This window comes from Drosophila serrata, unplaced genomic scaffold, assembly GCF_035046125.1.
Source record: "Drosophila serrata isolate PLE 108 unplaced genomic scaffold, ASM3504612v1 contig_71, whole genome shotgun sequence".
NCBI classification, from domain to species: Eukaryota; Metazoa; Arthropoda; class Insecta; order Diptera; family Drosophilidae; genus Drosophila; species Drosophila serrata.
In genome coordinates this window covers 265,201-291,485 of record NW_028256969.1, presented here as the reverse complement: position 1 = coordinate 291,485, position 26,285 = coordinate 265,201, and the positions used below count along the sequence as shown (strand labels likewise).

General features: G+C 39.2%; 1 protein-coding gene across 1 annotated transcript in view; it reads left to right on the top strand.

Annotated features, from left to right (window-relative positions):
* Nucleotides 1–25,028, top strand: part of dlp (glypican dally-like) — a 48,124-nt gene extending 23,096 nt beyond the window's left edge. The window contains exons 2-8 of the mRNA XM_020950913.2: nucleotides 14,719–14,883; nucleotides 15,244–15,478; nucleotides 20,775–20,931; nucleotides 20,984–21,250; nucleotides 22,686–23,281; nucleotides 23,342–23,511; nucleotides 23,577–25,028. Coding sequence (XP_020806572.2) covers nucleotides 14,719–14,883; nucleotides 15,244–15,478; nucleotides 20,775–20,931; nucleotides 20,984–21,250; nucleotides 22,686–23,281; nucleotides 23,342–23,511; nucleotides 23,577–24,019 — 2,033 coding nt within the window. The 3' untranslated portion in view covers nucleotides 24,020–25,028. The remainder of the gene's footprint in view (nucleotides 1–14,718; nucleotides 14,884–15,243; nucleotides 15,479–20,774; nucleotides 20,932–20,983; nucleotides 21,251–22,685; nucleotides 23,282–23,341; nucleotides 23,512–23,576) is intronic.
* The last annotated feature ends 1,257 nt before the right edge of the window (nucleotides 25,029–26,285 follow it).

Below are 26,285 nucleotides of genomic sequence, written 5' to 3'. Positions count from 1 at the left end.
AGAGTCTGGTCTGGTTTTCTTCGTTTCGGATACGGGTTCGGACTACAACTTAATTTCTGTTTGGTCTGTCAGTGGGAGCATCGCATCTCTCCCTGAATAGCTTCATTGATTGCGATTGTTTGATTGTTCAGCTCAGATCGAAATAGTTGTATATCATCCAATCACGTCCGGTATTTCTGTTTAACCAGTTTTTGTAGTTTTCATTTCATTTCCCCCCGTGTTTTGGGTCTGTATTTCCAAGCAACCTGCAAATTAGACTGGTTCTTAATGGCTTTTCAATTGAGGCATTAAATTATTATTATTATTGCTGTCGGCTTATTAGGTGGATTTTGGTTTGGTTGACATCTTTATGGCGTGAGAGAGTTGAGGGCATGATTGGGGATTTTTAAATGATATAGAAATCTGTGAAAGTGTATGTAAACCTAATAAGTCATAGGGTTCAGTATTTATTTATCTTTCAACTCCTTTTTAGTACTCCTTCGGAAGAGTTTTCCTTCACTCATGTTTAGGTTATTCTTCCCTCAACTTCCTCCAAACGTGGACTTCATTCCATTCTGCCCAGCAATTTCGCCCTGGCATATTTGAGGCCATTAAAATCCCACTTTAGTCTTAATAAACTAACACCCAGACAGATCAAAAGGCAGACGGATCGGCAGCGAGTTGTACTAAGCTAATTATCCTGCCAGCACGTAAAGCACACACAGAGGCAGTGGGCTTTGGGATCGGGATCGGGATCGGGATCGGAGATCAGGAACTGTAAGGCAATGGCGATGGCGATCTATTGCCCCCACATGCATGTCCAGCAACGCCCCAAATGCTGTCATAATTGCCCCCAGAGAACCAGCTGGGCCTAGAGAGCGAGATAGAGATTGCCTCTTGATCATTTTATAATACCAACACGTACAAACGTCAATTAAATAAATACAAGATACCAAAAGCGTTGTAAACGCCCCGAAACGCCGGCCAGATCGTGGGCCATGGCCCAGACAGACACCCAAGAAAAAGAGATTCATTCTCAAAACCGGCAAAGCGATTCATAAATTTATACACTGCAGTGTAAAAGTGCCAGGATATTTACAATTATATTTAGTATTTCAATGAGCTAACTTTAAAGAGTTTCTAAATGAATATAAACAAATGTTTGAATCCTAAATAAACTTAATTTGAAGGCAGTTTCATTTGCTTAAATAGAGTTTAATAAGATTAAAATCAAGAGAAGCTTGGGACAAAGTAATATACAAAGCAATTAATAAATAATATCAATAAGTGGATAAGCAATCTGAAAACCTATATCCTAAGGCAACTAAGACTCTTCACAAAATTAAGACCACATAAAGTAAGTTACCCCAAATTGAACTTAACCAAGTGCTCGTTCTTAACCCATTAAAATCCCCTTGTTTGCAGTGTAATTTTCCCAGTTCTGTGACTGGCTGAGGAATGTGCTCCGGCTGGAGTTCGCTGCTGGTTCCCCACCATCTTTTCCCCTCCCCTCAGTTATTTTTGGTCTAGAACTGGTTTTTCTTTGGATGCGGCTCCCCGTGGCGAGATGTGTTGCATCTTGTTCGGGACTTCGGACTCGGTATCTTGCAGTGGCAACTTCCTGTGGACGAGTTCTGAGCAAACTGAAGAGCTGCAATCCGCAATCCGCAATCCACGACTGCAAAGGAATTGTCATTTGGCAAAATTTAATCAAAGTGCTTGAGGTCAGGAGGAGAGTTACCAGTGGCCACTCGAGGCTTTTCATCATTTATTTGCCCACTCAATTAGCCCGATGGGTACCTCTCCGTGCGATCATCCTCCAGTTGGCTTTGTTCTCCTTCACTGTGTTTATTTGGTTTATCTCTCCACAAGTATCGAGAAGGAGGATGAGGAAGCCAGCAGGCCTTCTGGTTAAGATCCACAAATGGCATAAAATATACGAATTTTTGCATTCCCCCCAATGAAATGATAAATGGTGAATCAACTCTAGCACACAGAACGCCCCATTGATTATTCATTTCGAATCGATTTGATTATTCGATCTTCGATGTCTCTTAATTGTCTTGATTCGCTTCCTAATGAATTTTTAATCATTTTTCATCTAACCTCCTCCTCCTCTCAAACCTCCCTCGTATGCAAATTAATTTGACACAATTCATATATTATTTCTGTGGTCAGAGAGCGGTTGGGATTGCTCAGTTTTGTTCCGCTTGCGTCATGCGAAATCGATATTGATTCTATATATGTATTAAAAATTATATTACAGAACACAGTTTGCTGGAAAATATATATATGATTGGGCAGGAAATCGGGAGTATATATAAGAAAAGGCATTAAAGGAACGTGTGTTTTCTGCTGAAAAGAAATATTATATAATATATAAACTAGTTTATAGTACAGAACATTTCAAGTGTCATTTCCCAAGACGTAAATCCCTCTATTATTTAAAATATATATTGTAAATATTCCATAAAATCTTTAAAAAGATTTTTAAGAACTTTCTGGGGGTCTGGCTTTGGCCCCGCAGTGCAACCACCTCGAATCTTTCAGCTCCACTTGCCGTTATGGAGTGCAACACCATTCAATTTCGATCAATTGCCATTGATTGATATCGAGAAGGCACAGAGAGTGGATGTTGCAGCTGTTGATGCCACAAATCGATGGCTGCTGGACTTTCCTGCTGGCTGCTAATTAAAACAGCTGCAATTTGCGCCCCAAAGACTGTGGGCATTTTGTAATAATACATAGTGTAGACCCCAAAGAACAATTGTTCCAACACCCAGCCTCCCCCGCCTGAGGCTCCTGCTCTTTGCTCTCTCTTTCTGAATGGTGCTAAATTATACAACAATTTATGTGCAATAAATTTTGTTTTAATGCTCACACTCACAGAGAGGCATCATTGACTCCGCAGTCTTTGGGAGTTTCAATAAAGAAAACTGCAGGCAAATTCATCTAACACGGAGGAGTGCAAAACAATGTAGTTACTCCATGAGGCAGACCTCTTTTGTATAACTTCTTTGTTGCATTTCAATTTAAATAAATGTCTTTGGTCTGCATTCGAGTGGAAGCTTTATGAAGAACACAAATGATGATGACGATGCGGAGAATGCCATTTCTCTTCATTTGCATCTTGTCAGGAGCAGCAGAAGTTCTTTTCTGTTGAAATCCGAGAAGTGGGAGCATAATAGGCAGCTTAAGTTAGCTTAAGAAGCTTAGTAAATAAGACCAAGGATTCAATTGCAAAGAGGAAATGCTAAAATAATACTTTAAGACAGTTATGCTGAGAGATTAAGAGTGTCCAAATAATTGCTTATCTTTAAAAGAGGATTATTAACTTAGTTTATATATCTTAAAGTTAGGAACAATTTATATTACCTAAACCTCAGCTGCAAATTAAATTTCCTGGTGAAAAAACTTAACTTTACAGCCTGATTTAACCGAAATACTATTGTAAAGCTTAAACTTTAAACGGTAGCTATTAAATATTCAAGAAATTGTAATAAATTTGTAACAAATTTGCTAGCTTGTCGCCAAGTGTCGTGATCCATCATCATCTTAATCCTATGTTCCCTCCGGTTAGTTCTCCCCACACACAAGCACACATGATCCCTCGTCTGGCATATCCATAAATCGTTGAAACTATTTTCTTGAGAATTTACAAGCAGAGCAAAGCTGGGAGACGGACAACGCCCACTTGTGGGCCAAAGGAGAATTACGTTATTAAGTCGGCAACAATTTATTTAGTTTAGTGCACTTGTCATTAAAGATAATTTATAAGTGGTGGCAGCAGACACAGACGGAGCAGAGTCTGTATATATAATCATAAGAGTATCTTGAATGGAGGAAGCGTGGGCGTTGCGTTGTCTAAATATAATTGGGGTTTCGGTTTCCAAACAGGGGGGCAAAGATACAAAGAATAAGAACACCGACAACGTCAAGTATTTTGTGGTTTCTGTTGCAACTTCTCCCAGTTCAAAACGAGCCTCAAGTGATATCTTTATTTGATGGGCTTTTAAGTGCTATAAAAAGTCGCGGTCTCTGCGACATTTGACCAAGAAGCTCTCCAATTTGCCCATGTTAATTTATTCCCCCTGCTCTGCCTTGCCTGGAAAAGCCCGAATTTCTCCTCTCAACATTAAATGGCCATAAACTGTCAAATAAAGCCCGGTTATTAGTTGTTCAAAGCTCATTAAGTATGCGCCTGGCCAAAGAAAAAGACAAACAGAAATGTGTATGATTAATAATCATCATCGTCATCGGGTCATCGGGGGCTCATCAGCATTGGGGACCTTAAGACAAAGTAGGGGCCAAGCCCACAAATTATGTTGTCACATGCGAACCTCTCCGGGCGGCGTTCCTCACTTTGGCATTCTCGTTCACGCGTCTCTAACAGGATTATGTGGCATGCAACATTAGCATTTTCGGTTGTCTGTATACCAGATATATTTTTATATATATATAGTATATAGCTACCCATCCTTTCCCTACTTTTCCACTACCTGCTGAAACATTGCCTAATTTGTTGTCGTCTCCCATATATTTTTTCTGTATGTTGTTCCCGACCTTTTCACCGCTTTTGTTGCCACTCACAGCTTGACTTTTTAGGTTGCTTTCCTCTCATTTTCCCTCTTTTTTGTTTTGGGGAATTTATGCTCGATTATGTCCACATGGATTTTATAGAATTTATTTCTGGACTCCTCTGTTCCATCTCTGGCCCAGCCATCGATTATTGATTTAATTAATTATTAACGCTCCGTGTGTGTCTCTCGCACAGTTGGTGTTGTTGTTGCTCTAATAAATATTAATAAAATTCCATTTAAGATTTTCTTTTATTGAAAATGGCTCTATATGGCATTGGAAACCCCCTGAAGAGGGTCTTAAATGGTTTCTCAAGAGCGAATCAATTGTCCGTTAAGAAGTTACACAATCTGAAATTGAAGTTCACCTGTTGTTTGCTACGAAGAAATTAATAATTTTCCTCCCTGGTGTGTTCTAGTTCAAAGAAATGAGATCACTAGAAGTGTGTAAGTGTGTGTACTCTGTGACTCATTTGTGAGATACATTTCCTATCCCAAAGATGCCATATCTCTTACCAAAACCACAAGACAATAGTAGGCCCTTGTCTTGCCTTAGCTTAGCTTTCATTTGATCGTTATTGAGTGCAACTCTTTCCCAGATTCATTACAAAAACTGAATGAGGAGAGTGAGGGCTAAAAAGATCGTGGATCCCACAAAATTAAATCATTTATGGGCTTTAAAATTTAGGCAATTTATTTCGCTTCACCGCGTCTCTCTCTTGACTAAATTGTTTTGTGGTCAACAGCAATTTTGACCAGGGGTAGATTTGGTTATTATATTTTTACCTCGCTGCTCTTTTTTCGCTTTGAAGGTATATTGAAGAAATCTCAGCTTTTTATGGATTTTGCGGTTGGGAGAGCTCTTGTGGTTTTGCCAAAGGTTGCAGGCTTCAGGCTAAAACGGGCTAAGAGCCGGGCTTAAATGTTCTTTTATGGCTTAAGCGCAGGCAGCCAATTGATTCGATGACTCGTCATTGTTAACATTTTTAATTGGTACACAAAATATGCTGCTCGTGTTGGCTTGGAATAAAAAAAGGAAAAATCACTCACCGCCTGACAGCGACACGTAGTCAATGTCTTCGACGTTGCAAAAAATAAAATAGTACAAAAAACTGAACCGCAGGAACGTGCTTTGAATAAACACACACAGAAACTGGACGCTGGCTGCATTCGGTAAATCTCTGTCTTTTCTCGCTCAGTTTTTTATCTCGTGTCCAAAATCGAATTTAAATCCAGTCAAAACATCAACCAGGCCATATAACGTGTCTGAATTTGGCTTTTGCGGCACTTTTTTGACCATGGCCTAAGCTGTTTCTCCCAACTCTCCAGGCCATCTCTCCCTTGCCTTTCTCCCCAATTTAAATTGACGCCCGATGGTGGCAAGAATGTGAATTGAATAATATTGAAATTAATGCTTATTGAAACGCTGTGCAAATGGGGCTATAAAAATAAAAGGTTATTTGAGTTTAGAATAAAGTGGAAACGAAGACATCAGTTGGTAGAATTTGCATTTAATTCAGTTAAAGATTTTATAGGTATTTTAAAAACATGTTATTCAGACCTTCATTAAACCTTTAAAGACACAATATGACACCTAATGTGATCCAATCAAATGTCTGATACCATTCCATAATTCGATTAATAAAACACACAAAACAACACACAATTTTTCCCAACTCACACACAACTGCTCGACCATGACAAATCATCGGCTGACAAACAGAAAGACCGATGAATAAATTGCAAATAAATGCGAGAAGAGGAAAATAACGTAATAAAAACAAGAAAGGAATTGAACTTTGGTTAAACGAAGATTGGATACCCTTGCAATTTAACTTAAGGATCGAATAGAAAATCGATATTTTTGTAGTAAAATGTTTTCCAAAAATCTAAGTTAAAAAACGCATAACTAAGCCAAAAAAAACATTAATTTCAATTCGAAAAGCTGTTCTATGCTAGTTTTTAGTAGATTAACAAAGCTGCATACTCGGTTTAAAATATAAGAAAATTGAAATTTTTATCAATTGTTGCAAATTTTAATGATGTAACCCCTTATCTTATTCTTTGAAATTTCGAAAAAATTGCGAAAATTTATTTTTCGGCCGGATATGACTATATCGACTCCGCTTTTGATTCTGATCAAGAATAAATATGATTTATAGGGTCGATAATGACTCCTTCACAGCGTTACAAGCTTCTAACTAAAATAACAATACCCTGAAAGGGTATAAAAAAAGGGAAAAATAATAATAATTGTCATATGGCGAGGTAAACAAAGACAGAATTTCGAACTTGGGCCAAGTTGAGCGGTTGGTTTCCTTTGAAATCGAACGAATTGAATGCCATTTCTCAGCTATTTCTGGCTGATTTGTTTGTTTTGGCCGCTAGCCCACCGCCACCGCCACCTCATCACCTCGTTCTCCTCCTCCATTGGAGTTTGGTTCATTCAAGCGAAATTAATTAAACAATAAAATTTGATTAATGGCATTGTTGGGAGCGTGTGTATATGTTTTGGTCCCTGGAAAGCCTCTGTTTAACCTGTTTGCGTCGCTGTTGGCCCCAAAAATGTGTACAACGAGGCGTATGAGCAATGTTCACAGAGCCAAAAAATGTCGCCTGTAATTAGAGCAAAGCAAATTTAGTGGAAACTTGTGGATAAAAAAAAATAGGAAAAATCTTGCTCTATTTCAGAGAGTGAGTATTAAAGGAGGCTTGGGAAAATCTGCTATGCATTCTTAAACATAAATTTCAATTCTTTATGCCACATGTTGTGTGTAATGTGGAAGTTTGTTAGATTCCCTTCTTGTTCCGGGAACTTTTCTGCTTGAGTTGTAGTTTTAATTCTTCCAACTTTTTCGCCCTTTTTTTTGTTTCCCAATTAACAGATGTTTAAGACGCCTAATTACGCCCAGGGAGAAATGTTTGTTTTCTTTTTGCGGCTATTTCTGTGCACATTTCTTTCGAGTTTTCTTGCGATGAAAAATCTTTGCACATTTCAAAATTGTCACTCGGTTGTGAGATGAAGATGGAGGAGGTGGAGGAGTGCTGAAAGATGCAACTTGGCCTCAGACATCTTGGCAGCCAAACAAATGGCTAAAACATGTGCAAAACTTTGCAAGTTCCGTCCGACGAGGCGTCGTCACTTCATCAGGCAAAAAGCCTGACGACGACCTCCAACCCCATCGACCAAGGAAGACTTCTGGAATCATTTTTCTAATACCCTGTACTTTTAGAAGGGGAGAGTATGTTGTTTATGGTCCCAGAATATTTGTATTATTATGATTATTTGATTGTTTTGATAACTTAGGTTCTAGTGTCTAATGAATCTATATCATTTTGCAATAAACGTAGTTCCCGGGTATCTAAAAGTCGGGGCATTGGTTCCCTATTCTTACAACCCGCTCTCTTTTGTTCCCTCCCTCCATCTGTTTACATGAAACGTGTTTGCAACATAAACATTCCGTATTCCGTATTCCGTACTCCGTATTCCGTATTCCGTACTCCTAATTCCCCTCTCCCCCCTTGGAGTAATTTTAATTACGCCTAAAAGAGCCGCCTAGCAGCCGCATGAAGAAAGCTGAGAAAGAGCGAAAAGCCAGCTGCGAAGAAAAGGAAAAATCTCCCATGCAACATTTTAGCCTACGTTTTGTGTAATTACGGTGGAAAATGTGGAAAGGAGGAAATTACGGGGAATGTGAAGTTTTGCAGGCCGCATGAAAAGGTGGAGCTGGGTTAAATGCTGCATATATGTACATATGTGCACCCAACGGATACAGAATTAACAGTCGACGCCTCCGCTCTCCGGTTCATTATTCATCTGAATGTGGCAAAATGAACGGTTTTCATAAAACTTTTCAAACGGCAAATAGTCCACAGAGAAAGACATTATGTCTAGGTGAAGATTATAAATGAAAGAGATTTATAAATAGAGATATAAACAGTTGCTGAAAGTTGTAATTAAGCAAAGGGTATAGGAGTTTAGTTTATTTTTTAAGAGAGAAGAACTCTTTATAACAATCCGTTTTTATAAGAACCTTTTTTTAACTTATGTCCGATTAGGCAAACTCTTAAAGTTCCTTTTAAATTCATAACTATCCCTGGAGACAGACGGGTGGTCGTGATCCCATTCCCAATCCAATTTCCAAATCCCAGTCCCAAAATGCTGAAACTTTGTTAAATTAATTAAGTGCGAGGCGATGGGGCAAAGTGTGCCAGAGGAAGTAAAGTCAATATCCATCGCAGTGGTTCAATATTTGTAAAAATTTCAGCTTCACTCTGCTTTTTTCTTTATTTCTTTTGTATTTTTGTGTGTAGCTATATCTCTATTTGCCTCGATCTTGTTCCCGGGTTCCCGGCGGGTGGCAACGATTGAGTTATATGTGTTGAAAGTGCGGTCCACATGCAGTCCGAGTCGGAGGCGTGGAGTTTGTCCGGTTCCGTAGTGAAATAATGTCTGGGTTTCCTTCAACTACTCCAACATTTGTTTATTTCTATTTTCGGGGGCTTATGGAGTGCAGTGAAAGAGGCATAAAAAACACTATATGTATATGTATTAGGAAACCGAAAAAAGCAAGCCTGTTCTCTCTTTAAAACAATTGAGATTTAATTGCATTTGGCTGACCTGAAAAGGAAAAAAATAAAATAAACGCAAGTTTGTACTACTGAAAAAGGGAGAAAATGTTGCTGTAACAAGAGAAACCTTGCTGTGTGTTGACCCAATAAATTACACCTCTCCCCCGGGCTCATTATACGACTTCCAGCCAGATGTTGCTGCTGGAATTTGAATAATATCCTAGCAGCAAAGGAAAAAAAATCATTTTCAATTTACGTGCGAATTAAAAACAGAAACTTTTGCTGCCGCCGCTTAAAGGGAAGGAAAAGCCCAGTGGGTGGTTGGTAGGTTTTTCAACTGAAATGGTGGTGGTTGTGATTCCTTTTTGCCCTTTTTAGCCTGCTCTCGCTTGCTGGGCGCCTAATTAAAACTCATTACCATAAGCATAAAACTTGAGCAAGCAAATTTCCATCATCAAAACTGTTGGACTTAAAAAAAAATGGGAAGCAAAACAAAGGCATTGTAATGAAGAAGAAGCTAGCTCTAGCTGGGAAGTGCACTATAAAAAATTTAAATATCTTGTATGATATTTTTTGAGGTAGAAATCTTGTTTTACTTAAACCTATATTTTCATATATATTTTTTAATGTAAATGGATATATAATTTTAAGGGAAAATGGAAAACAAGCAAGAAAACTGTACAATACCTTCGTATTTTACAATTCAATTATGGGATAAGTTAGTTAGTCTGAGGTTTATAAATCTGTTTACTCAATTTAAAATTCAAAATTTTTTTTAATTTTTTAAAAAGAGAACATGTAACCCCTTATCCCTTATTCAATTTCGAAAATGTATTTTTTAACCGAACTTGACTATATCGATTTGTCTTTTGATTCTGATCAAGAATATATTAATATATTTTATAGGGTCGGAAATGCCTCCTTCACACCATAAAAAGCTTCTGACTAAAACAAAAATACCCTGCAAGAAGGATATAAGTATAACTTAATATAAAATAACAATTTTTTAAATTGTACAAATCGAAATTAAAGTATAATTAGTTTTTTATTAACTTTTTCTTTTATTCCTCATTTTACTTAAATTTTTCCCTTCGCAAAACGGAGGTTTTCCTTAAGCAGACGGAAAATTGAACTCGAAAAGAGAATTAGAAAAGCCAACTGGCCGGCAGGACTCACAGGTTGTTTAACCTTTTCTTTGGCTAATGCAATTTCCTTGCCAGACGGCGACAAATTTGTTGTTGTTTCCTTTTATTTAGTCCTTTTTTTTTTGTTGAGAGGGTGACTCTGGTGAACTATCCCCCTGCTGGCTCCTGCCACCCCATGTCCTGGCGGAAAGTGAAAGCTACATGCGTGCAACGACCCCTTTCACAGGCTCTCTCTCTCTCTCTCTCTCTCTCTCTCTCTCTCTCTCTCTCTCTAATCTCTCTCGTCGTCTCTCTCTCTGGCTGTCTGGCTATTCATTCTCCCTTTTTGCCGCACATTTACGAGCACATTTTTCTTGGCTGAAAAGTTTTCGTGCACGTGTGTGCAACAGTTTCGAATTCGTCCTGCCGACGAGTCCTGGGCGCCTGGTCGCGTTGCCGGCTCGCATTTTTGTGCCTCGTCAAAAAGGACGAAGCGATGAGTGAGAATAGAATCTCTCTCCGTCTCTCTTTCTCTCTCCTCTACGCTTTTATAGTCGCCATTGAAACTCGACTCAAAAGTAAAGTTTTCCCTGCATTTTCCGACCATTGATAATGCCCAGCTAGGGAAAAGATGAAAGCGGGGGAGGGTGGCAAGTGTGTGGAAAGCCGGGTGGTTGAGTTTTAGTTTTTTGGCGTCTGCCTTTTGTCCTGTCTGCAAACTGTTGTGTGTTTCTTTGTTGCCTTTTTGCCGGTTTTGCTTTTTGGTTTTTGGTTTTCCACTCACCCAACAACAGTTTCAAATGTGTGTGTTTTTGTTGTTTTGCGCACAAGTGTGCGGGCCTGGGAAATGGAAGTGGAACATTTCCGGCAGGAATTGTGCAGCGGAAAATGCATAAATATATATAGTACATATGCATATGATAAGAATATCTTTGATTCTGTGTTTAAAATAAAGTTAAGGGGGCATATAAAAGGGAATATATTTATATTTAAGTTTTTGTTTATAAAGTTACTTAATATTTATTGAAAGTATTTAAGTACTTGACACATTACAGAAACGGTTTTCTTTTAATTAGAAAATAAATTTAAATAAATACGAAAAAGTAAGACAATCTCTAAACCTATTATATATTATTATATAGCTCTTGAAAATTGCTTTAAATTCGGTTAATTGTTTCTACAAAATACTCTTTAATTTCCTCAAAAGTTTTTAATTTAAATCTAAAATTCAACAAAGAAATTAAGACAAACAATAGTTCTGTCGCATTCCGGTTGCTTCCGCAATTAAAATTCTGTATCCTTGCCGCAAAAAAAACACCTCACACACCCATGGTAACACACCAGCAAAAGCAGTTTCGGTTTTCCTTTGTTTACGAAAACTACGAAGAGGGTGTGCAGTTTTCCCAGCCGGGTTTCCGTGTCAAGCATCCTGTTGAGCATCCCGGTTAGGGGCAACTTTTAGCACTTTTAAAGAGTCCTTCGCTTGAGAGATAAGCTTAAAGTTAACCTTGGGAGAAATGCCCGCCTGCTGGGAAATTCTGAGCTCCCGTTCCCCACTCACCCCGAACTTATCGCTGCTGGATATTTGGGATATATAATATATATATTTATTCTATGCTTGCATATTGACTGCGCTACGCCTGCTAAACTTTCGCACCCTTTTAAGTGACGCCCTCGGGGGTTGACTCTTCGTCCTCATCGTCCTTCTCGTCCTCGTGCTCATCGTCTGTCTGGGGCAAGTCCTGCGTTTGTTGATCGTTACAGTAAATCATTTGAAATGAAATTTCACTTCCACTTGATGGGAAGTCATGCACGCAGAGAAAAAAAGATAGAAATGTTGGGGTTTTAATCCCCTAAAATTGTTAAAGAATTGATCCTTTTAATTGGTTGGTTTCCTTTAAAGAAAAAGAAAAGTATATTCTCAAACATACAACTTCTCAATCATAAAGTTTGTTTAAGAATTTCCAATTCAAATGTTCCATGAAGTTTTCCTTAAATTTCAATCACAGTTTTTCCTGCCTCTTTAACTCCATTTTGTAGCTTGAAAAGTACACTTTTCCTCAGTGTTCAATCGCATTTTTTCCTGGCCCTTTTGCCACCCTCCTGGTAACTAAGTGGATTGCGCGTGGAAATGGGAAAACATGTGACCAGCTCTCCCACAAGGGCAAGGGGTGGTGTTTGTTGCTCCCCAAAAACCTTACACTTTTCCTGGGTGGTTTTTCGGTAACTTGGATTTTTTTTTTCCTGGCTTCTTTTTGGCAAGCCCAAAGTTTTCTATTAGACAAACGGGGTGATTTCCACAGCGTCAGCTAGAATAAAAAGGGAAACTTGCCTCTGTGTGGCGGCATATCGGTAAGTTGAGGTCATTTATTATGCTCATGACACCTTCCATCCTTCTCCGTTCCGGCTTCCTTTTTTTGGGTGATTCCCCCTCCTGCTGCCTCTGCCGCCTGGCAACATTTGTTATCTGGGATCCCCCCATCATTTTCCATTTCCCCACTTCCCATTGTTGTCTGCCGGCAGCAGCAGGGCAAAATTATGCAGCAATTCATAAAAATGGCTGGCAGAAGAATCCCCATTGCCGTTACTTTAATGCCATTATGTTATTTTAACATAGATTTTAGCTACGGTCTATCGATTAGATCCAGGAAAAACCTAGAGAGAGAAGGGGGTCACCAAAACCAATCCTAATCGGCCGATGTGTGTGGTGTTTTTTGTTTATGGCTGTCATTTTGCGTGAAATTTTAATGGATTTTTCTTTTTTTGGCGAAGGGAAAAGGAGTAGGAATTATGATCCTGTAGGATCTCTGGGGGGAACAATTTTATGGTCTGATGATGGCCTGATTGAAAAGCGAAATATGCTTATTTTATTGGTATTTGGAGGTATTAAAAAATAATCCTTTAATACCTATAAATACCCATAAAACAACCATATTTTTACTTATTTAATTTGAGTAATGAATAGATCATTTATTTCCACTATAATCTCCTCATATTTCATATTTCAATTATCTGCTCAGTGTGATCTTTATCCCTTGTCCCTATCAAATCTTAAGCCGTTTTATCTGCCACAATTTCAATTAACTCAAATGGTCTTTAGACCCACAAATCCCAGCCAAATGCCATTGTCATGCCAGTCACATAGCCACAAAGAACTGAGAGCTCCGCGACAGACAATTAAAAAGGGAAACCACACAGTGACTGTGGGCCAATTTAGATAAGCCCCCAGGATCTAGGGAAGCAGGACTCACAGGACTGCGACTCCCCATTCGAAGCTCTATCTGTGCGCCACACTCAATTCATATCTTGTGCAACATAACAATTAGCAGAGGCCATAAAGCCGGAGCAGTGGAGCACAGACAATAAAAGGAGGAGGAAGTTCTGGGGGGAACATTTTATTGGGGGCCCCCATTGGAAGTAAACTCTGTTTACATTCGCCTGTCGAAAAAATGTGCACTAAAGTATCTAAATTTATAAGGGAAATAAACAAACCGAGCAACACTCCATATACTGCCCGGTATCTTGTGTGTGTGCACAGCAGATGATGCATTTAACTGGGCAGCAGCAATTTATGAGCGCACAAAAAACAAAAAAACAAAATGAACAGAATATAAATACAAAATTCAGAATTAGATTTTTCGATTCGAAAGGAACTTCCAACTTGTTTGCTTTCAATTAGTGCCGAACTTTCGGATCGTTGATCTGGCCCCGAGAATTATCTAAATAAACAGGGAACCAGGAGGCAGAGGCAGAGGTACAGCGGCTATAAAAAACCTCACATAGAGGTAGTCGTTGCAGGGAACTAATGCATATTTTCCTCTAATTTTCTCTCCAAAAATGTGTTAAATGTTTGCGTAAATAAAACCAGAGAATGGGAATAAACTCTACAGCTTCTCCTCCAGCTACTGACACGCCCGTATCCCAACTCCGTTTAGGTTTTGGGTTTGAGTTTGGTTTCAGGTTCTGTTTCGGGTTACTTGCATTCGCCGGTAGCCGCATTTTGTTTGTTTTTTTGTTGTTGTATTTATTTCCAATGAATCGCTGTTAGCTGGTTAGACTTTGGTTTTCACTGTTTGGTATTCAGAATTTGGTATTTGGTTACCATGTCAAGTGGCAAGTTGCACTTGTGAGCCGCACAGTGTGCGAGTTCCCGGAATGTGGAAGTGTATAGAGATGGCAGCTATGTTGCCTCATTAGACTTGCTCTGGAAAATGAGTCTAACGTTTAGGCAAACAAATATCAGATTGTATTAGAACCTTGAAAAATGGTTAAATGTGTGTTAAGTTGATTAACAAAAGAACAGAGTTAAAGTATAGGGAACATAATATTAAAAGGAGTGGAAAGAAAAGTCACAGGTTAAGGAACATGAAATATAAATGGTAAGGAGATCTCTACATATTTGAATAGTTAGTTACCTTCACAAAAAAAAAGATCCTTTATCTAACTCTCTATTTGTATTTTTACAGAACGCGTCCTCCGTTACTGTGAGTCACCATCGGTGGGCACCTGCTGCACCTACGGCATGGAGACCCGAATGGCGATGCAATCCCGCCAGCAACTCGAAAGTCATACCAAGGATCACATCTCTCGGATGTCGGGGATCTTAGGAAGCAAGGCGACCAAGTTCAAAGGTAGGTCACATCAACGAACCACTCGAACGTGTCACAGATTCGGGGTTTTTTTTGTGTGGAGTGTCAAGTGGTTCTGCCCGCCAGATCTGATCTATGGATTCCAGATCAAGATACAGAGATGACAATGCTGATGATGATGATGATGCGGGCCTCGAGTTACAGACAATGTCAAGTGGCAATGACTACCACGACAATGCGGATGTGGCAATGAGTTTGTTGAGTATTTTTGCCATTCGAAGCGGATGCAGGCCAGAAATAAAATTAAACTCTAAACAAACACTAATCGAAGCGGATGTACCTCCCCTACGATCTCAATCCCTGTGTAAATACTCGACTAATTTCTACCTTCCCCTTTTGCAGAAATCTTCACTGCTCTTTTGAAAGAGTCCAGGACGCAGTTCAATAGCATGTTCATCCGTACCTATGGTGTGATCTATGAGCGAAATTCGTATGTCTTTTCCGATCTGTTCAAGGAACTGGAGACATACTTTGCCAACGGGCGAGTGGATCTGCTGGAGGTCATGGATAAGTTCTTCAATACGCTGTACCAGAAGATGTTCACCGTGCTGAACACACAGTACACCTTTGACGAGAAGTGAGTAACATAATCTAGACGTAATCGAGACCGAAACTTCCAAGCGAATCCGATTTTAGAGGTCTACAGATAAAGAGGCCTAAAGACAAAACGTGTGAAACCGCAAAGTGTCTCAGCTAAGTCTGTCTCTGACTGACTGACTTGGCTGGCGGTCGAAACTTTGACATGGGAGGTGTGCGATTTCAGTTAACGATTCCGATATACGAGTACCCAACATATATCCTATAAAGAGAGCTCCAAAGTTGCTCTGGTTTTTACTAGATTTTTTGATTGCGGTTGAAACGATTACAGAGAAGCGAAAATGAGGAAGTTTAAAGGGGACTAGGGGAATACCCTGGAAAGTAAGGAAAATATATTTAAAGGAACTAAAAGGTGTATAAAGATCTGGAACCAATAGATTTTAAATTAAATTAATAAGAAGAAAATACAATTTAAATAAAACAGAGAGAGAACTATCTTAGGGAAACCGACGATTAAGTTGCAGTTTTCAATTGAATTATAGCATCGACTTGACTATTGATTCTGATCAAAAATATATGTGATATATATAGGGTCAGAAATTACTCCTCAAGGGTATAAATATAATAAAAGAGGTACATAATCCTATAAATGATCAAATCCCTTACGATTAAGATATAATTATATTACAAAAACATCTGTGGGCTAAAAGAGTCTCATCATTTTCAAAGCTCTTTTGGTAATTAGAAATCCCTATCAATGATCTTAAATAGAAAACTATCAAATCAATGCCTTGATCAGTCTCAAAATCTTCATGAAGACATCCTTAGATCTCTATACAACCCACTATATTATGCTACCTACTACATATTATTCTCGCCAACGATTTATTCATTCCAAATCCCAGATAACCCACCACCACCTAGGCCTGGTCATAGTGACTCCCCATTCCAAGCCAATCCAATCTCATAACCAAAGCCAAAAACCAAAAACCGCACTTTATGCCAGTTCCTGTGTGTCAGCTGCTCGCATTTCCGCACAAAAATGGATGGCGTTGAGCGAAAATTGCGCCCACTTGGCTCATTGCCCTGGAACGGAAGGTCTCCGGTAACCGGGAACGACGACGACGACGACTTGGCCAAATGACTTTTTGGCCGGTCGCCTGTCCTGGCCTCCTCCTCCTCCTCCTCCTCCTGCTGGTGCCTCCTCCCCCCTCCTTTTGGGCTGGGCTCGTGTTACCCACGCGCTTTCCTCCAATTGATGCCCCGCTGCTGACTTGGCTCCGTCTCCATCTCCGTCTCCAACTTCAACTCCAGCGATTCGCTTTTATTGTCATCGTTTTAGTTTGTCGTACGTGCTTTGGCACGTCGTCCGTTTATTGCCATTGGACAGCGGCGGCAGCGGCGACAACAACAACGATGTCGCGTAATTGCCGCCACTTGCCCGGCTCCCCGTCCTTCCTTACACTCTGAGAAAAATGGTATATTAAATCTATAATTCAAGGAAAAATTGTGGAGACCTTTGGGCTTGAAAATATGTGATTTTGTTTGGATTTTAGGAACTGAATACCTTTGAGAGTGATATTTATGAGTTAGGTAAAGTTCTATATCATTTTTATACCCTTGCAGGGTATTATAATTTCAGTCAGAAGTTTGCAACGCAGTGAAGGAGGCACCTCCGACCATATAAAGTATATATATTCTTGATCAGGATCAACAGCCGAGTCGATCTAGCCATGTCCGTCTGTCCTTCTGTCCGTCTGTCCGTTTCTACGCAAACTAGTCTCTCAGTTTTAAAACTATCTTAATGAAACTTTGTAGTCAGCCTTTTATATACTCTCACTCATATATATGTCGGAACGGGCCAGATCGGACGACTATATCATATAGCTGTCATAGGAATGAACGGAAAATTTTTACAAAAAAAATTATAACATTTTCAGTTTACAACAGATTTTTATCAAATTTGAGATATAGCCATTTTATTATACTCTACAATTCTGTCTAAAATTTTATGAAAATCGAACTACTATATCATATAGCTCCCATAGGAACGATCGAGAAATTAATACAATTAAAAATTACAACAATTTCAGTTTTAAACAGATCATCATCAAGTTTGAGGTGTAGCCATTTTATATTAGTCTTAAATTTTGTGTAAAATTTCATGAAAATCGGGTGACTGTATCATATAGGTGCCAAACAAACGATCGTTTGGTGTAGAGGAAAAATGCAAATCTGTGAACTGCAAATATAATATGTTTAGGTGAATGAAATGAAAACAGGTGTTACTTCATTGTTTTTAATCATAAATATAAATAATTTATATTGTAGGGATTCCTACTCATAGAAGTTCAAGATAAGTACACTAATCATATATTAAAAACTTATTTTATGTACAAAAAAACATGAATAATTTTCTTAATACCTTTAAAGTTAGCTAAGAATTAAGAGGTCAAATATTAAATATATCATAACTAAGCCAAAAATGCAATAATTTCAGTTTTTATTAGGGTAACAAATCTGCATACTCAATTTAAAAATTAAAAAAATTCAAATTTTCGTCAATTTTTCACCATTTTAACGATACCCCTTATAAAAATTTAAAATTGTCAAAAAATTTGAAAAAATTTAATTTATGCCGGACCTGGCTAGATCGATTTGGCTGTTGATGCTGATCAAGAATATATATGAATAATAGGATCGGAAATGACTCCTTCACTAAATTTCAAGCTTTCGACTGAAAGATAGGCTTTGCTTAATTATTTGGTACATAGAGCGCTCTCCTCTGCGATTCTCAAGGCTTACACTTAAGCAAGGCTCTAGCTAGAGGAAGTTTAGTTTTCTTCTTCTTCTTTTATATAAATTACTAATTTAGTGCTTGGTGGTTGATAGACTTTGATCAAGTGGATGTGGCAACCATGGCAAGATCAAGTCGGCTGTTGATGCTGATCAAGAATATACATGAATAATAGGATCGGAAATGACTCCTTCACTAAGTTTCAAGCTTTCGACTGAAAGATAGGCCTTGTTTAACTATTTGGTACATAGAGCGCCCTCCTCTGCGATTCTCAAGTCTTATACTTAAGCAAGGCCCTAGCTAGAGGAAGTTTAGTTTTCTTCTTCTTCTTTTATATAAATTACTAATTTAGTGCTTGGTGGTTGATAGACTTTGATCAAGTGGATGTGGCAACCATGGCAAGATCAAGTCGGCTGTTGATGCTGATCAAGAATATACATGAATAATAGGATCGGAAATGACTCCTTCACTAAGTTTCAAGCTTTCGACTGAAAGATAGGCTTTGCTTAATTATTTGGTACATTGAGCGCTCTCCTCTGCGATTCTCAAGTCTTACACTTAAGCAATGCTCTAACTAGAGAAAGTTTAGTTTTCTTCTTCTTCTTTTATATAAATTACTAATCTAGTGCTTGGTGGTTGATAGACTTTGATCAAGTGGATGTGGCAATCATAAAAATTATAGTTTTCTTAATTAAGGTTAGACGTTAACAAAATATCTCTTGCTAATTGAAACCAAAACAAGGCCCAAAAAGTCAAGATGAAAATATGGTTTTTATTAAATTATTGTTTAATTACCATACCCTTGGCCGTGTTGACTAGCTTATTATTGATCTCGAAAAGTCTTCCAAGCTCTCTTTAAGAGCCGTGATGATCATGACGAGCGGGGATATGGTGTCATTTATTTGTTTATAGTAAAGTATTCTTAACTCCCAAAAATAGTTTATTCAGCACAACTTACTAAACAAAGAACACAACAATGGTGATGATCGAAACTGCTCAATATAAAATATATATTAAAATAAGTTGATCTATATTTGTAAAAAAATTTTTTAAGAATTGGTATGCTTTTAAGTAACATAAAGTTAACATATTTTAAGCAATGCTTGTATATAATTTTTGCAAAAGTAATTCTTCACACAAAAACCCGCTCGTTTAATGTAGAGGAAAAATGCAAATCTGTGAACTGCAAATATAATATGTTTAGGTGAATGAAATGAAAACAGGTGTTACTTCATTGTTTTTAATCATAAATATATATAATTTATATTGTAGGGATTCCTAGTCATAGAAGAAGAAGTTCTATCTGCAAGGGTATATAAACTTCGGCGTGGCGAAGTTAACTTCCTTTCTTGTTATCCTATCAAGTTAATTAAAAACTTCAAGATTAAATTTCCTTTAAAAACCCCTTCGATTAATTAATTATTTCCAGTGTAAAACCCCCTTCTTATTTCTGTTTGTTGCTGATGTTTGCTCTGTGCGGTTGGTCGGTCGCTTGAACAGCGCTGGTTTTGCCCTCAGAATGGATCACATGCCCCCAATGGTTGAACCCCTCCCTGCTCCACCTCGACTTGCCTCCTCGGCTCACTTAATGAGGGGGTAGCTCAAGCAGTTAGTTTTCTGGTAGGTGGGGGGGTTATGGAAACTATGGGAAATCAACGGGTGTCGTTGTTTGGGCATAACTTTGATATGCGATATGGCCAAAATATGAAGCGACAAATGGAATGGCACATAAAGAAATGGAAATCATGGAGAGGGGACAGATATAGGAGCTCCTCTAGAAGCTTAGAAGGTTGTTTATTTAAGGGGAATTACTTTAATAATATTTTTCAAGCCCTTATGGTAATTAAAACTTAAATAGAACTATAGTGTTGCCCCTAAAAAAAAATGCAATATAATATTTTTGTTGACAGATCATTTTGATAGGAAAATACTTTATATATAGTTTGTTTATTTACCTATTTAATAACGCATCAATTACACTATATAGTCCTAGAGTAATTCCTTTTTTTATATCTGATAATATCAATATAATTTCCTAGTTCCAAAACTCCTCAAACCACCCTCCCATCAAGGAGCTGGAGCAGCTGGTGCTGCCGCTTCACTGATCTGTCACCTCGGCGAATGCAACTTGCAGTAATTTCTAAATTGTTTAGCCTAAGTAGAGAGAGGGCCAACTGGCAACTGCCAACAACTGCTGCTGGTGGTGGCTCAAACTGGCGACTTCTTGACCATAAGGCCGAGGGCAGCCGTACAAGTGCAATGACTGTCATGCCTGATGGCCAAGTTGGAGCAGAGGTGCTATTGGGAGCTGCAAATGCTCCAGCACATGGTTGGAGCAGCAACTATTTTTATGTGTTTTCCGCATAAAAGTTTTAGTTGTTGTGGGATGAAGTCAAAGGCAAGGCATAGCAAAGGCATTGAGCCATGCCATTTACAAGCGGAGATTTCCGCTGCTGCGGCTGCACACTCGATGGAAAATTAATGAAAATATTTTCCCTAAAACATTCCGTACTCATTTTTCCCCTTTCCCCTTTTCCAGCTACATGCGATGCGTCAGCGAGCACATGAAGGAACTGAAGCCTTTTGGCGATGTGCCGGATAAGCTCTCCGTCCAGATCAAGCGCTCCTTTGTGGCCACTCGGACTTATGGCCAGGCCCTGGCCACGGCCTCTGAGGTGGCCAAGAAGGTGTTGAATGTAAGTAGCAAGAAAGCATTTAAGCTCTTACTAATTCTTAAGTAATTTCCAGGTGCGTCTAAATGCCGATTGCACGGGTGCCTTGACCAAGATGCAACACTGCGGCGCCTGCAAGGGTTACACGGAAAAGCCCTGCACCAACTACTGTGTGAATGTGATCAAGGGATGCCTCCACTTCCAGCACGAATTCGATTCCGAGTGGGAGAACTTTGCCCTGGCCATGGACAAGGTGGCCGAGCGTCTGCTGGGATCCTTCAACATTGTGATGGTGGTGGAGCCCCTCAACATCAAGATCTCCGAGGCCATCATGAACTTCCAGGTGAGATCTTGCAGGAATATCTAAAAAATTTATAAATTATATCATTAGCATTAGCATAAACCAATAGCAATTTGTAACTCGTTTTTTGGGGCCCAGAAGCAGCTGGAAGGCCTAAGTTATGTGCGCATAAAACTGTCAGTGCGTGCGAGTGGTTTATTTGCGTGTTGGTTCTTTAATTCGCATACATTTTAAACGAGTCTCCCCCCAAAAAAAAGAGTAATATTTGGGGAAATCCACTCCGAGATGGTGGCAATTGATAGGAGTCGGAGTTGGTGACGGGTCAGAGAAGATATTTATGAAGCTAGGGAGCTTGAGAATCAAAGAATTATTCTATTTGAATAAGTAGAAAATAGTTGAGAGCTTAGAGATTTATATTATATATAAAAACTTCTTTAATAATACAAAGAACTTTATCAAGTATGATTTATTTAGTATTTATATCACTAAAACTAAAACCAAAACCTCTCAATCATATAAATATTCTGTCAAAACTAATGCATATATTTATGCATAGAAAGCATCGGAATAATTTACACTCGGTTGGCCATAACTTATTGAATTTTGATTACTGCAATATTTTAAAACCCCTGCTGGCCTTTCTCCCCTCTTCGAGTTCGTTGGAACTATCGCTTGACTTTTGTTTTGTTTGCCATTTTTACGATTTATTTGCACAACATTTGGCTCGCATATGAATTTAATTTATATTTCCATTTAAAATTTATACACATTTCTTTATTCAACCGCTGGTTCTTCTGTTTCGTCTGTCTGTTTGTATCTACATAACATATATCTATTGCTGTTGTTTGTGTTTCGCTGATGTTGTTGTGCGGCATTTGGCTTTTAATGTGTTTACTTTTTGCCCGTGCTGACGGCCCCATAAAAGGCCAAAAAACAAATGCAAAATGCGAAATGCGAAATAGTATTCAATTTTAATTCAGATTAGCTTTTTTTTGAACCGACTCCGACTGACGAGGAACCGCTTTTAATGATTGCCATCAGGGTCGACAGTTATGATGAGGGGGTAACCCCACTCCACTCCTGCCCTGACCCAAACCTCGTAATTAGAGGAACTGTAAACGGTTGGGAACTGACACCGGTGATATGGGTGAGCTGATAAGGAGAGGTGACTCTTCTCCGAGTCGCGAGAGGTCTCTGCTCGCTCAAGTGGCCACTGATGATGGGCCATAATGAGTAGCCGCTTGAAATCAATTCTTATCTACGGAATGGGTCAATAAAAAGCAGCTATAAATAGCCATTTAGGAGCCACACACTCGACGGGGTGTGAATGGAATTGCTGTTGATTGTGGCGCAACTGGTTTCGAGATCTAAAATTAAAAGCAAGCTTTCTAATTTATATAATAATTTCAAAGATTAAATTACATATCAACAATGGCTTTCACATTTACTAACATTAAACTTTTACTTTTCCCTGCAGGATTCTGGCCAAGACATCACCAGCCGCGTGTTCCAGGGCTGCGGCAGACCCAAGCTGAAGAAAATGAAGCGTTCCATTAACCCCAAGCTGCAGGGCGTCCAGGTGCTCAACGCCAAGAGTCCTATGGAGGCGGACACCCTGGACATTGATGCCACGCTGGATGAGGCCATGGTGCTGAGAGAGCGCCGAGCAGCTGAGCCAGGTTCGCAGGAGAGCTCGGGTCAGCAGTCGCAGGAACAAGGTGGAGCAGGAAAGGGTGGAAATGGTGGAGGAAACAATGGCAATGGCGGAGGAAACGGTGGCAATGGAGGCGGCGGCGGCGGTGGCAACAACCGGCGTCAACAGCAGCGTCGCAAACAGCAGCAACAACGACGAAAGCAACAAAATAATCGGGACGACAACGATGACGATGATAACGAAAGCGGAGGCGGTGGACGAGAACCAATCCTAGACAGGATCGTGAGGGATATACGGCAGCGGGTGAAGGACTACAAGAAATTCTGGTCGAACTTGCCACACTCCGTCTGCAGCAACGAGGATATAGCCTCCAGTTCCGATGTGGATGGCATGTGCTGGAATGGTCATACCATTGACAGGTGAGAATTGATATAGATGTATATAGAAAGAGTCTTAGTTAACCCAATTTCTCCTTGCAGATACATGCACTCAATAACCACCGAGCATGGCTCTAATCCCGAGTTCAGTGGCAATCCTGCCAGCACCAAGCAAACCGCTCAAATGTCCTCGCAGCTGGCTCATCTGAAGAATGCCATCAGTCACCTGCGCAATGCCTATAATGGACAGGATGTAGAGTGGACTGAGCTGGGTAAGAATCCCTCACAGATTTGATCTTTGGAAACCTTTTTACTTATAAACCATTTATTCTTACAGAAGAACCCTATACGGGCAGTGGCGCTGGCTCTGGCTCCGGCTCTGAGGACGATGAGGACGACGACGATGGCTCTGGCCTGGGTCCATTTGAGCCCAGCCATAAGCCAGATGTTGATCGTCCCACGGTGGATGCGGACAACGATGACGACGAGGATGGAGCCCGGCCGCAGGTGCCCACGCATACATCACGGCCCACGGGCGGAGTGGATGATAAGAATCCATTGATTCACACCACCCACTTTGACCAGGATCACAACACAATCGAGGAGGATCATGGTCAGCGCGGCGGCGACGATGAGGATTCAGATGAAAGCCATAACGACATCGAAGATCATCGCTCGTCCAGTGCTCCGGAGAAGATGACGCTCCGCCGTGCTCTGGTTGTCTACCTACTGCCGCTGTATATGGCGTGGTTCGGCGGAGTCTGCGCCGATTTGCTGTGATTACCCAACGTGCGAAGTGCATCCCCCTGCACCTACACCACCCACACCTCTCAGTCATTCATCCGTGAAGCAAAATGTTATTAGCAGAACTACAAGCATACGAAACATGCAACCCCTACATATATACGAAATGCGAGTCCAAAATTTTATAAAAACTTTTGAAAGAAGCAATCAAAACGCGAAACGAGATAGGTAAACCAGGCTTTCGAACTTCTTTTACAGTCGTTCCAAGAACTAAAAAGCTAAGAATCGTGAAAATCCATGAACTGAAATCTAGAAATTTCAAATTCTTGGCGACCGTAAAAATCGGAAAATGGTTTGATTTAGAGCGTAGAGTAGAGAAGTTTTTTGAGGAGAGAGAATACGTAACGAGCCCATATTCTAGTTTTAGTAAGACCCGAAGAGCCCCTGTGCCCCCACACCCCTCATTACCCCCTAGATCTAAGCGCGAAATTGTAATTTGTAAGTCGGAGTGCGAGTGAGTGATGAGTCGAGTGTGTGAATGAATGAGTGAGTGCCACGGAGTGAGTGCCTGTTCAATGTGATCGTTTAGCAAAAATTAACTATAAATAAACACTTTAGCCCCTAGAATTGACACATAAATACAATATTTAATTTGTATTATATTTATATATACAAAAAAAAGAAACACGCAAAAACCAATTAGCGCCCGAACACGAACAGCAATAACTAATGTCTAACTCTAACTGATAACGCCTAAGCCTAAAATTATTATAATTACGTTTAACTTTTGGCCATAGAAAAAGCGTCCGAGCCACAGCTTTTGTTCTTTGTAATTTTTGTATCTTTCGTAGACAACAGACGTATGTAGCCCAGACCTTTGCCAGCCATTTGTAAGCGCATTTCAAACTGAAAAACAAGAAACAAACAAAACACACAGTTTAAGCCTAAATGCATTTTATTTATTTTTGATTTTTTATCAGTTTTTATATTGTATGTATTAAAACGAAATGGAACAAGAAAAAAAATACAAAAAATAACAATGAAATTATGATTGTGTTTTATCTTAATAGAAACATATATTTTAGTTTATATTTTTAAATATTTAAAAATTGCCGTTGGGTGCTGCCACCTGTGCAACATTGGGAATTTTTATAAAAAGAAAGCAGTGTGGGGGTATTTATAAACTCCTAGGAGCGTATTTTTATCAAGCAGTGCATTAGCTCAGACATGAACCTTAAAAACTATTTAGGACAAAATTTTGGATTTTGTTTAGAACATGCTAAACTTACCTTTAATAATGCAGAAATACATAAAAATGGTTTAATATTTAAAACAAACACAGAATTCTTTTTAATTAATTGTCGTCATTGTTTAAGTTATCAGAGTCATCAACAATTGGGGAGACCTCTTCGGCTTCTGTTGCAACTTCGCCATCTATTTCACGCTCCAATAGATTGGTATCCCCAGAAGCTAAGATATAAAATAAAATATGATATAAATAAAATAAATATTCAATATGAATTGGTTAGTTAACATCTTAAACTTTTCTTCCATATTTACCACTATCAGATCCGGCTTCTAGGGATCCCATTTCATTGCCTGATATGTTTTTCTTCAATAAGTTTTGCTGACGATCTAAAATATAAGATTGGTTTAGCCATCATCTTAAATTAGTTTATCCTTCATGCTTACATTGATTATAATGGGTCTTAAAGTATTCGAGTCTTTCTTCTAGTTCTGTGAGTTCCGACTTAATTTCCATTAAAGAGGGAATATCTGATGTTAGGCCGTTCCCCAAAATCGAATGAATCACTGTAATGAATTTACTCCCTAGATTCTTGAGTCGATCGTTAAATTCTTGAAGAAAGTTTTTTATATTCAGCAGCTGTGACTTTTCCATGGCTCGCCAAAAAATAAAAAATATTTTAATATATGAAATTATTTTCAGCTTGGAAGAAAGTTTTCTGGCTGCTTTCGAAACTCAGATGAAGGGTAATGGTATTTGCTACGGTAATCGCACAGACTACTTTGACTATGACATTTTTTTCCTTGAGAACTCATATTTTGTTTTGCATTTTTATTCTTCAATTCGATTTCCAATTTAATGACCAATTTGACTGTATTTGTTCTCTATGCACCAAAAAATGAAATTTAAAATTCATTCACGCCGGCGGCCGGCGAGTTGAAGAGCATGAAAACTCCGAGATCGCGGAGAAACAAAACAATCTCGAGATCTTAGCCGCTCTATTCCCTCCGTTTGTATCTTGTATCTTGTGCTCTCCGAGCTTCTTTGGGTGCGAGG